At 39.9% G+C, this 12,701-nt stretch overlaps 1 protein-coding gene across 1 annotated transcript in view; it reads left to right on the forward strand.

Annotated features, from left to right (window-relative positions):
• LOC108719450 overlaps positions 1-12,701 on the forward strand; it is a 128,382-nt gene that overhangs the window by 91,862 nt on the left and 23,819 nt on the right. The window contains exons 13-16 of the mRNA XM_041566682.1: positions 4-277; positions 3,118-3,272; positions 4,936-5,200; positions 6,294-6,416. Of these exons, the coding sequence (XP_041422616.1) occupies positions 4-277; positions 3,118-3,272; positions 4,936-5,200; positions 6,294-6,416 (817 nt within the window). The remainder of the gene's footprint in view (positions 1-3; positions 278-3,117; positions 3,273-4,935; positions 5,201-6,293; positions 6,417-12,701) is intronic.

Here is a 12,701-nt window from a genome sequence, read left to right on the forward strand (position 1 = left end):
TAGGAGTGAATGTGGCAAGGTTGGGAGAAGCCCATCAAAGCTCCATTGGCTTCAGTAGTGACAGAGCTAAAGTTGCCATTGATGGAATTAAATTGACTGATGAATTCATTGACTCCTGTACCTCCCTCACCAATTATGAAAACCCGGCCTGGTGGCGGCTGGACCTGAAGAAGAGGTACCGGGTGCAGACACTGGTCATAGTGACGAGGAAGGATAATGACCGCCTGATAGGAGCTGAGATTCGAATTGGAGATTCAGCAGATAATAACAACCCTATGTGAGTCCAAGACAACCCCTTACCTCTCTCTCTCTCTGTATTATGTGTGAGTTCCAGACATCCCCTTCCATTCCATTTATCAGCTTAGTTGCTCTTCTCTGTACTTTCTCTATTTTATTACTGTCCCTTATATATTTAGAATACACATGTCATGAATATCCTGTAAATTATATCCTTATAAACGGTGAGTTCTGATGTCATCAGTTATAAACGGTGAGTTCTGATGTCATTTCTGTCACATGACTCACTAAAACTTGTGTATTATAATAAATAAAGTACCCGAGTCAGGGGTTTCATTATAAAAATGTATTTCCCATGAAGGCTTTTAGTGTAAAAGCATGATTCTAAAAAAAAAAAAAAAAAAAAAAAAATCGCATGCCCACAAGGGCCCCAACCCCTTGGGGTTTATTAATCCATTCCTAGTATTAAAGCAAGCAGGCAGCGCTCCCCCACCCTGGGAGTGTCACTTGGTGGTGCCTGCCTTCCAATCCATTGTGACGCGCTGGCACACATGCGCATTGGGCTGACATCACGTCACATCACTCAGTACAAAGGATCGGTTTGGTTGCACAGACAGGACCTGCTGACTCGGCAGCGGTGCTGAAGATCACAGTCACTAGAGAACTGCGTGCTGTCTGACTCTGTACTGTACTGCTGGCTGGGGCCCTGTTGGCTGTAATTGAACTTGAAGTCGCTTGCTCTTGCTGGGCTGCTGGCACGGGTACAGATTATGGGGGCTTGGGTTGGGGTGTTGGCACATAGGTACAGATGGAGGGGCTGCCTTGGGGAGCCATGTCTGGGCTGGCTGATGGTGCAGATGGGGGGGGGATGGGGCTATGATGGCTGCTGGCACAGGTACAGATGGGGGGGCTTGGGCCATGGGGTCAATATTGATACATAATGGCTGCTGGAACAGGTACATGGGGGGCAGTGTGATGGCTGCTGGCAATATTACATTGGGGCAACATGATGGCTGACGGCACAGGTACATGACACCATGACTCAGTTTACGGGTGTCAGTGAACACTTCATTTGCACTTTGTTTGTTTACCAGATTAAAAAATGTTTGAAGATTGGAACCCATGCCTACCTTGGCCCAGCTCTGACCTCAGTTGCAAAGTATGAGATATTAGAAGTAACCTCAGCGTTCCATGACCTGTATAAAAACACTCGGCCTTCTGCCTCATACTTTTATATGGTCATGAAACTCCTCGGTAACTTATAATATCCTTATATTTTACAAGAGGGGGTATGTTATTCACTATATATATAGTAATCATATCCCCCTTATATATTTATATATAGTGATCATATCCCCTTATATATTTATATATAGTGATCATATCCCCCTTATATATTTATATATAGTGATCATATCCCCTTATATATTTATATATAGTGATCATATCCCCTTATCTATTTATATATAGTGATCATATCCCCTTATATATTTATATATAGTGATTATATCCCTTTATATATTTCTATAGTGATCATAACCCCCTTATATATTTATATATAGTGATCATATCCCCTTATGTATTTATATATAGTGATCATATCCCCTTATATATTTATATATAGTGATCATATCACCCTTATATATTTATATATAGTGATCATATCCCCTTTTATATTTATATATAGTGATCATGTCCCCTTATATATTTATATATAGTGATCATATGCCCTTATATATTTATATATAGTGATTATATCCCTTTATATATTTCTATAGTGATCATAACCCCCTTATATATTTATATATAGTGATCATATCCCCTTATATATTTATATATAGTGATCATATCCCCTTATATATTTATATATAGTGATCATATCTCCTTATATATTTATATATAGTGATCATATCCCCCTTATATATTTCTATATAGTGATCATATCCCCCTTATATATTTATATATAGTGATCATATCCTCCTTATGTATTTATATATAGTGATCATATCCCCCTTATATATTTCTATATAGTGATCATATCCCCCTTATATATTTATATATAGTGATCATATCCTCCTTATGTATTTATATATAGTGATCATATCCCACTGATATATTTATATATAATGATCATATCCCGCTGATATATTTATATATAGTGATCATATCCCCTTATATATTTAGACAAATACAAGAGAGATATATAGAGAGAGAGAGAGAGAGAGAGAGAGAGAGATCATATCCCGCTGATATCTTTATATATAGTGATCATATTCCCCTTATATATTTATATATAGTGATCATATCCCCTTATATATTTATATATAGTGATCATATCCCCTTATATATTTATATATAGTGATCATATCCCCCTTATATATTTATATATAGTGATCATATCCCCTTATATATTTATATATAGTGTTCATATCCCCTTATATATTTATATATAGTGATCATATCCCCTTATATATTTATATATAGTGATCATATCCCCTTATATATTTATATATAGTGATCATATCCGCTTATATATTTATATATAGTGATCATATCCCCTTATATATTTATATATAGTGATCATATCCCCTTATATATTTATATATAGTGATCATATCCCCCTTAACTGTCTCTTCTCCAGTGTAACCAATACCAACTTGTCTTTCCCCATAACTGATCCCTTCCATTGCAGTATAAATTTAAAGAGTTACTTCACCCCCACAAAACGAATTGTTTTCAAACAATATACTATTAAGGTTGTTTAGTCCAGTTAAAATTTGAAGTCTATGGGATCTGGGGTTGGCATTAGGCTTTTGCATATTTTAAACATTCTCCTTTCCAGATGGCAGTTTCATTATGGTTCTACTCACTTTCTTTCAGGTGTGGGCCCATCGATAAAGGCACTGAAGCCATTATCATTCTGTCCTGTGATGGAATGGCGGGTCGCTATGTGAGTGTGGTTATTCCCTGGAGAGAGAGACATCTCCAGCTCTGTGAAGTGGAGGTTTATGGGGAAGAATCTAGAAATCAGAAAGGTAGCGCCTGTGGAATGGGGATAATACACACACATTATTAGCACAGCATCACACAGTGACTCTCATGCTCCTCAAATCTCTCCAACCATAATGAATGCTGCTGCCAGGCTCCTACAACTCAGCAAATGCTCTTCCTCTGCCATAAAGAGATGTACATTGTCTATGAACATGTATATATGTGAGATACTGATCATTATCCCAAGGTTTGGGGGTGCAGGGGTATAGAGGGACAGTGGGGTTCCTGACTGATGTACAATATCAATATATGTGTGAGATACAGATCATTATCCCAAGGTTTGGGGGTGCAGGACTATAGAGGGACAGTGGGGTTCCTGACTGATGTACAATATCAATATATGTGTGAGATACAGATCATTATCCCAAGGTTTGGGGGTGCAGGAGTATAGAGGGACAGTGGGGTTCCTGACTGATGTACAATATCAATATATGTGTGAGATACAGATCATTATCCCAAGGTTTGGGGGTGCAGGAGTATAGAGGGACAGTGGGGTTCCTGACTGATGTACAATATCAATATATGTGTGAGATACAGATCATTATCCCCAAGGTTTGGGGGTACAGGAGTATAGAGGGACAATGGGGTTCCTGACTGATGAACAATACCAATATATGTTTGAGATACAGATCATTATCCCAAGGTTTGGGGGTGCAGGAGTATAGAGGGACAGTGGGGTTCCTGACTGATGTACAATATCAATATATGTGTGAGATACAGATCATTATCCCAAGGTTTGGGGGTGCAGGAGTATAGAGGGACAGTGGGGTTCCTGACTGATGTACAATATCAATATATGTGTGAGATACAGATCATTATCCCAAGGTTTGGGGGTGCAGGAGTATAGATGGGCCAGTGGGGTTCCTGACTGATGTACAATATCAATATATGTGTGAGATACAGATCATTATCCCAAGGTTTGGGGGTACAGGAGTTTAGAGGGACAGTGGGGTTCCTGACTGATGTACAATATCAATATATGTGTGAGATACAGATCATTATCCCAAGGTTTGGGGGTACAGGAGTTTAGAGGGACAGTGGGGTTCCTGACTGATGTACAATATCAATATATGTGTGAGATACAGATCATTATCCCAAGGTTTGGGGTGCAGGAATATAGAGGGACAGTGGGGTTCCTGACTGATGTACAATATCAATATATGTGTGAGATACAGATCATTATCCCAAGGTTTGGGGGTGCAGGAGTATAGAGGGACAGTGGGGTTCCTGACTGATGTACAATATCAATATATGTGTGAGATACAGATCATTATCCCAAGGTTTGGGGGTGCAGGAGTATAGAGGGACAGTAGGGTTCCTGACTGATGTACAATATCAATATATGTGTGAGATACAGATCATTATCCCAAGGTTTGGGGGTGCAGGAGTATAGAGGGACAGTGGGGTTCCTGACTGATGTACAATATCAATATATGTTTGAGATACCGATCATTATCCCCAAGGTTTGGGGGTGCAAGAGTATAGAGGGGCCAGTGGGGTTTCTGACTCATGTACAATATACATTTATTTGTAGAAAAACAGCTCATTATCCCCAAGGTCTATTTCTCACTAGTGTTCCCTCTTTTTTTGGACTGGAAAAAAGGCTCCTTTAATTCCTACAGATTTAGACCTGATCTTTATTTTTAGGAATAAACCTGGCAAGATCAGGAGAAGTCAGACAAAGCTCCACAACCAGCCCTGAATATGGAGCAGAAAGAGCAATAGATGAAAATAAAGACACAAACAACTACTTACAGCCCTGCACCCAGACAAAGAAGGACAGTCCCGCTTGGTGGAGGCTGGACCTGATGAGAACCTACAGGATTGGGGCCATACTCATAGTGAGCAGGGGGGACCGACTAATAGGAGCTGAGATACGTGTTGGAGATTCATTAGATGATGATAACCCAATGTGAGTTCCAAACATCTCCTCTCTCTCTTTTTTTGCCAACGCTTCACAACTAGCAGAACTTGCTTAGAATACATAGGGGTTGGTAGAACTGTGGCTGGATAGGACAAGGAATTGCCCAAAAATGTCTTATTTTCTAAATGCATGACTGTTGGGAGGTTTGGTGTCCAAACAGGAAAGTTACTTCTGTATTATGATGTAGGTTCTAGACATGATTTCCTGCATTACTGGTATTTGGCCCAATTAGAGATGGAAGAGCAAGAATACAAAGATAGAAGTAAGGCAACAGTAGGGCTAGTAATAGTATTCGAAGCTGGTTACTCAACATGCATTCCTTCATTTGTTGAAGTACATCTCCCAACAACCACCCAGCAGAAGAAGCAGCTCATCAACAGCAGAGGTCCATCAGTTATATGTCACGTTTATATATGATGTAAAAATAACGGGCCCTCACAATGTTTGTTTTACTCTGGGCCCAATTACTGCCTAATTTTATGCCTTCTCTCTATAAATTATATATAATTATACTTTTTCATAGGGTCGAATATCGAGGGTTAATTAACCCTCGATATTCGACCGTCGTAGTAAAATCCTTCGACTTCGAATATCAAAGTCGAAAGGATTTACCGCATTTCCTACAATTGAACGATCGAAGGAAAAAATCGAAGGATTTTAATCCATCGATCGAACGATTTTCCTTCGATCAGAAAATTGTTAGAAAGCCTATGGGGACCTTCCCCATAGGCTAACATTGATGTTCGGTAGGTTTTAGGTGTCGAAGTAGTTGGTCTAAGTTTTTTTTAAAGAGACAGTACTTCGACTATCGAATGGTCGAATAGTCGAACGATTTTTAGTTTGAATCATTCGATTCGAAGTCGTAGTTGAAGGTCGAAGTAGCCAATTCGATGGTCAAAGTAGCCAAAAAAATCATTCGAAATTTGAAGTATTTTTTCTTCTATTCCTTCACTCGAGCTAAGTAACTGTGCCCCATGGTGTCAAACAAATTGAGTGTAACTGGGTGTGGCCTGACAGATCTGAAGCAATTTTGAGAGGAAAGGCTGTGTAACTACAACTCCCATTATTTATCTTTCCCCAGATGCGCCACCATCACTGAGATCTTCCAAGATGCCACCACTGTCTATTGTTATGGGATGGAGGGACGTTATGTCAGTGTGGTGATTTCAGGAGATCTCTCTCTGTGTGAAGTGGAGGTCTATGGGCATCAGCCTTACACTGGCCAATAAAATAAGTCTTGTTTGTCACTTATGCATTTGTGAGACTGTATATAATAACACAAGTAATTAGACAAAGAACTGGCTTCTGTCATAATAAACAAACCCTGGTTTAATGAGCTGAATCTTATTTGGAAATATTTATTAGAATAATACTGAGCTATGTCAAGCCAAGAAAATATTGTATTGTATTGTATTGATGCTTTTCATATCCATATGTCATGTCATGTTATAGTGCGGTTGTTCTCAAACTGAAGGGTTGGGGCTCAGCTCAGTGTGGTTTTTTAATAGCACCCCATACCCACCCCTTTATGCTAATGGTGGTCCTATGCTTTTAAATATGGGCGTTGGTTTGAGCAATCTCTCTCTCTCTCTCTTAAAAGCCCTTGCTGGCGGGGGAGGATTTAGCTTTCAGATTGAAACCAATGCACAACACACATTGTGTACAGGTAATGCTATTATGCAGAGAAGTATCTTTTTATATTGTGACCTGAGTTAAGTAAGTTAGGGACCGCCATATGGGAGTTTACCTTGACGTGGTATGGTGGCTTTTCAACTTTATCATTATAACTTTGTAACTAAAAACCCCTTTTTAGTAAACGTATGCATTTGCATTTATATTGAATTACTTGTGAGACAGGGGCCCAGGGAAGTGCATTGTACAGTAAGTAGCACTTCCATTATACTTAAATATATTTTGTATTAGCCTTAAGAGTGCTTCCACCACCCCCCCTAGATTTTTGGGGGATGAGGCCTGGAAACTGAAACAGAAAGTCAGATCTAATGAGATTTGGAGATAAATTATATAAATTATAATACTATATAATTAAAGTAGTATTTTATGTTCACAGAACAACCCCTCAGTGACTTCTAATATCCTTATCATTTACAGTAGGGGGTACATTATCCCTTATAATACATGAGTGATACTCAGAGTTCCCTGTATAACTCAGCCTGCAGCCTTGTGCCTTTATATGGTCACAGAACAACCCCTCAGTGACTTCTAATATCCTTATCATTTACAGTAGGGGGTACATTATCCCTTATAATACATGAGTGATACTCAGAGTTCCCTGTATAACTCAGCCTGCAGCCTTGTGCCTTTATATGGTCACAGAACAACCCCTCAGTGACTTCTAATATCCTTATCATTTACAGTAGGGGGTACATTATCCCTTATAATACATGAGTGATACTCAGAGTTCCCTGTATAACTCAGCCTGCAGCCTTGTGCCTTTATAAGGTCACAGAACAACCCCTCAGTGACTTCTAATATCCTTATCATTTACAGTAGGGGGTACATTATTCCTTATAATACATGAGTGATACTCAGAGTTCCCTGTATAACTCAGCCTGCAGCCTTGTACCTTTATATGGTCACAGAACAACCCCTCAGTGACTTCTAATATCCTTATCATTTACAGTAGGGGGTACATTATCCCTTATAATACATGAGTGATACTCAGAGTTCCCTGTATAACTCAGCCTGCAGCCTTGTGCCTTTATATGGTCACAGAACAACCCCTCAGTGACTTCTAATATCCTTATCATTTACAGTAGGGGGCACAATATCCTTTATAATGCACAATATCGCTGATAATATAAAAATTCTCAGATCCCAATGTAGAGCTAGGCTGGATATTGGGTGCACTTGCAGTCTCACTGGTTGGACTGGAGGGTAAGTGATCAGGTTTGGTTATGTAGTTGTCCCTAATTGTAATGTCAGTGCACATCTTTGTCCTAGAGTTTAATGCACCGTTAATATTTGCCTTATGTGCTCATTAGTGCTTATGTGCAAGAGTTTGGTCTCATGAGAGATACACTGAATCCATAATTTAAACATATCAATTCTGAACCATATTTGGCATATTTAAAGTAGAGGGACATTGATTTTTTTTTAATTATTTGATGCATTTAAATGGTCACCTGATATCTGGGTTCAGTGAACCCAAATCCTGCAAAAAGTGCCTGAATCCTGGATTCGGTGCATCCCTGATAAAGATAAGCTGAATTTGGGAACATGTTGGCTTCGATACCAAAATTATACATTCCCTCCTCTGCACCTTGGGGTACAGAGTCGAAACAAAGAGCAAAACTCGTGTACCCTAAATATTATGGCCCATTTCTGATTGAGTTGGGCATTTATTCTGGTGCGTGCGACTAATACACAGACTTCTGCCAAGAGTATGTGACCCATGAATTCATTTTGAGACTCATGACGGAAGGGGCTGGCAGTTGCAGGAAGAGGTGACAGAGAGGAGAAGAAAACAAAGCAGATGACAGCGCAGAGAAGATACAACTGAACTGTATCAGGCAAAAGACAAGAGAGAAGCACAAGCAAGAGATATATAGGCAATGATTCGGAGCCACTGGACACAGTAAGCACAGACAATTATTATATATATATAATATACTTGATTGACACAATGCAGAGGAGACGTTTAGAAATCAGTGTAGATTAAAGATATAGAAACATTCTCAGCTGCCTGTTTTTTTTGCCAGTTAGGCACTGACTGTCACCAGCCTTGTGCTGTATCTACTGAAATGCCTGAATGGGAGGTGAATTTCCCAAAATAACAATTGAAAGGAAAGTTTACCTTTAAATTCACATTGAAATGTTGCCCCAGTCTGCTTTTCGGTTGCCAGGGCCCCTAATTAAAAGCCCAGGGCTGTTTATATCAGCACAAGCCAATGATAAACTTTCAAACCGAAATTAGGAGAAATGAATCGAGAGCTTGAGCAGTAATTGCTTCGTGCAGCTCCTCTAGGGAAAGACTTTGTGCTGCCCTGGCAGTTATCAGTTTGGGAATGTAATAAAATTCACGTCGCAATATAATGTTTTTCTTTAGGTTTTTATTGCATTGAAAATGTGAATTGCGCATTGTGAACCTTTGTCATCTGCTCTGGAGTTTCGTTAAATATTTTGTCGCAAAAAACGGTTTGCGATTGCGAACTTTTATTACACACACGAATATGCTTCACTGCGATAACAAAGCATATTACATCCCCCTTTAATGTTTAATTTAACTAGAAATACATCCCCCCATTTTAGTAAGGGTTCCGTACTGCCCAATAAATACCACTGGCCCACACAACACTTTTAAAAGCCAGATTATTACACGTGGCTTCACGCTACCAAAATAGTGATTTTTAGTCAACAGCAAGGGCTATGGAATATACAGTATCAGTTCTCATTGCCACTAAGTACCCCCTGACCCAAAACTGCCCCCAATAAGAAACAAGTGCACTCAATCCCCACATAGCCTCACTGACTGCCTAAAGCCCAATGGCTTCATTGGGACACCAAGTTGCTTACTGCACCCTAGCACCCTTTTTACCTATCACCCCTCTATAAATACATTTCCTTTCTTTATGATTGCTTTAGAGAAATTGCCCCTCAACTCCTTTAGGTTTGCCTTCTTCAAATCTAAGGGTAGGACTACACGGACGTTTTTGGCTCGATCCGACGCGCTGTGACAAAACGTGATCCCTGGGTCTGCCGGGCCAGTCCCCTCTCCCGATCAGAATTGGGGGAAATTCAGGCGCCGCGCAGCGCCATCTATTGATTTAGGGGCGCCGAGCGCCGCAGCACCTTCACACAGGCGCACTGAGCGGCGCCTTTATCCATGCGCCCTCAGTGCACATCATAGTGGGGGGGGGGTCTGACCCTGCGTGACGCAACACGACTGTCTGTATCCGATAGTCGTGTTGCGTCGGATAAACGCTGCGACTTCATGCCACAATGCATTCACTTACCTTATTTCCGTTGCATGCAATTTATCACTGGCATTTTGGGGGTTTTGCAGCGCGTCGGATTGCACGAAAACGTCCGTGTAGTCCTACCCTAAAAGAGGACCACCTCATGGGCTGTCCTTAAATGGACACTGTCATGATTTTTATGATGTATTTTTTATTTTCAAATTACACTGTTTACACTGCAAATAATTCACTGTACAATATAAAATGTCATTCCTGAACCAGCAAGTGTATTTAGTTGTAATATTGGTGTGTAGGTGCATCTCAGCTCATTTTGCCTGGTCATGTGATTTCAGAAAGAGCCAGCACTTTAGGATGGAACTGCTTTCTGGCAGCCTGTTGTTTCTCCTACTCAATGGAACTGAATGTGTCTCAGTGGGACCTGGATTTTACTATTGAGTGCTGTTCTTAGATCCACCAGGCAGCTGTTATCTTGTGTTGAATTTTCTTTATTAAATTCAATGTCATACAAATAAACAAACATAAATACAATCAGAACATTATATCATTAGAATAAAATATCAAAAGGAAATATTAACATTTTCCCATAATCTAAGATTTCCCTTAGAGATTTTAACCTCCTGTGGCTTAATAACGAGGATTTCCCTTATCAGCATATTCAATAGAATCTTGGCCTGTTGATTTCTTACAAAGTAAATGGCACAAATAATACCGGATTATTGCAATTATGATATACAGTGTTTCCTTATTACACAGACAGTCCCGACTCAGTATCACGTATGCAGCTTCAGAGAAACATAAATTACTCCAAAAATCCAAATCCCAGTTTCCTACTGAATTGATCATAAAATGTTTTTGTTATTGGACATTCTAACAAAAAATGTTCCTGAGTCTCGGCCTCCCCGCAGTTCCATGGGCAGTTCCTTTCCACCACATTCAGGTAACTGAGATTGCCCTTAACAAAAAGCTTGCCCTGAAAAGCCAACCAAGAAATATCAAATAATGTGTTAGTTAACCTTTTACTATTCAGATACTTTATACTTTCTTGTTCAGTGGCACTGGGGCAGTCTCTCAGGAGGGGAACAAAAATGAGTCTTTAGCACTTCATTATAAAGGGTCTTTCTAGGGGTCAGATTCAACGCACTAGGGCTAATACCCCACTTTCTCAGGATTTTCAGAGCCAATGGCAGATACAATGGGAGAGAACCACCACAAACCCAAACCTCCTTCACAAAGGGAACATCCAAGATTTTACACTGTTTTCCCACAGAGACATATTGTTTTTAGATAAAACCTCCAAATTAAACTTAGGAAAAATGATATCAAAGAACAAAACGGGGCATTTCATAGCCAGACCCCCTTCCTCCCTTGGCAAGAATGTAATGTCCAACTTTACAGGATTCAGCCTGTTCCCCCAAAGCATTTGTAAGAAGAGACTTTACATCGGGGCACACAAGGCTTCTGGTAAAGGAAACATATGAAATGTAAAGAAAGATCAGAATCAATAAGAGTCTGTATAACAGCAATTCTTTCTTTATAAGTCAATCTCCAGGATTTCCATCTCTGAACCTTTGACATGGCAGTTACCACTTTTTCTTCCCAGTTAACCTGCGCGTTATCACCCCTCCCAAATTTAAAACCTAATATATTAACCTGGGAAGGGACTACATGAAAATCCCCACACTTAAAAAAAAATTCAGTCTCCAAAACCCAAAAAGCATCTGATTTGGCTTGACTGATGCAAGAACCAGAGGCCCTTGAATATCCTTTGATGTGACTATCCACAGCCTTAACCTCATCTGAATTAGAAATGAAAATAGTCCGCATAGGCTACTAATCTTGTGGGCTGACAGTCAGAGACACCGATATCCTCCAATAAACATTCCTGCAATGATCTTAAAAAAGGGTCTATCGCAAAACTATACAAAAGTGGGCTTAAAGGGCACCCCTGCCATACACCTGACTCAACTTCAAAATATTCCCCTATCCAGCCATTTTGCCCCTGTATAGAGTTTTCTTAACCAAATCACAAACTGCTGGGGGATACCATACTTTGCCAAATTAGCCCATAAGTACTTATGGTCAACATTGACAAAAGCTTTGGCCTGATCTAATAACAGAAGCAGAAACTTCCCATAACCATGAGTCTTACACCTCTCCCTTATTGTTAACAAAGCTCCAAAAATATTCCGCCCTTTAACCGTGCAGTACTGAAAGGGAACCAGAAGTGTCTCAGAAAGCTTAGAGAGTCTGAAAACAAGAATCTTTGATAGAAGTTTTCTGTCAGTCAACAAAACCATTGGCCTCCAGTTTTCTACCTGTCTCGGATCTTTTGCTTTTGATTACAGGATTATGGAAGAAACCCTCATAGAGAAAGGAAGACCCCCTCCTTGTAAACAGTCATTGAACACCTCCACCAACACCAATAGATCCCTGAAAGTGATATAGAATTCAGCAGTTAGCCCATCTGGTCCTGGAGCTTTCGTTATTGCTTCCGCCACCTCTTCACCTGTAAAATCTGCTGTCAGGAAGGAAACGTCTACATTACTAATGTC

Source organism: Xenopus laevis, chromosome 6L, assembly GCF_017654675.1.
Source record: "Xenopus laevis strain J_2021 chromosome 6L, Xenopus_laevis_v10.1, whole genome shotgun sequence".
Lineage (NCBI taxonomy): Eukaryota > Metazoa > Chordata > Amphibia > Anura > Pipidae > Xenopus > Xenopus laevis.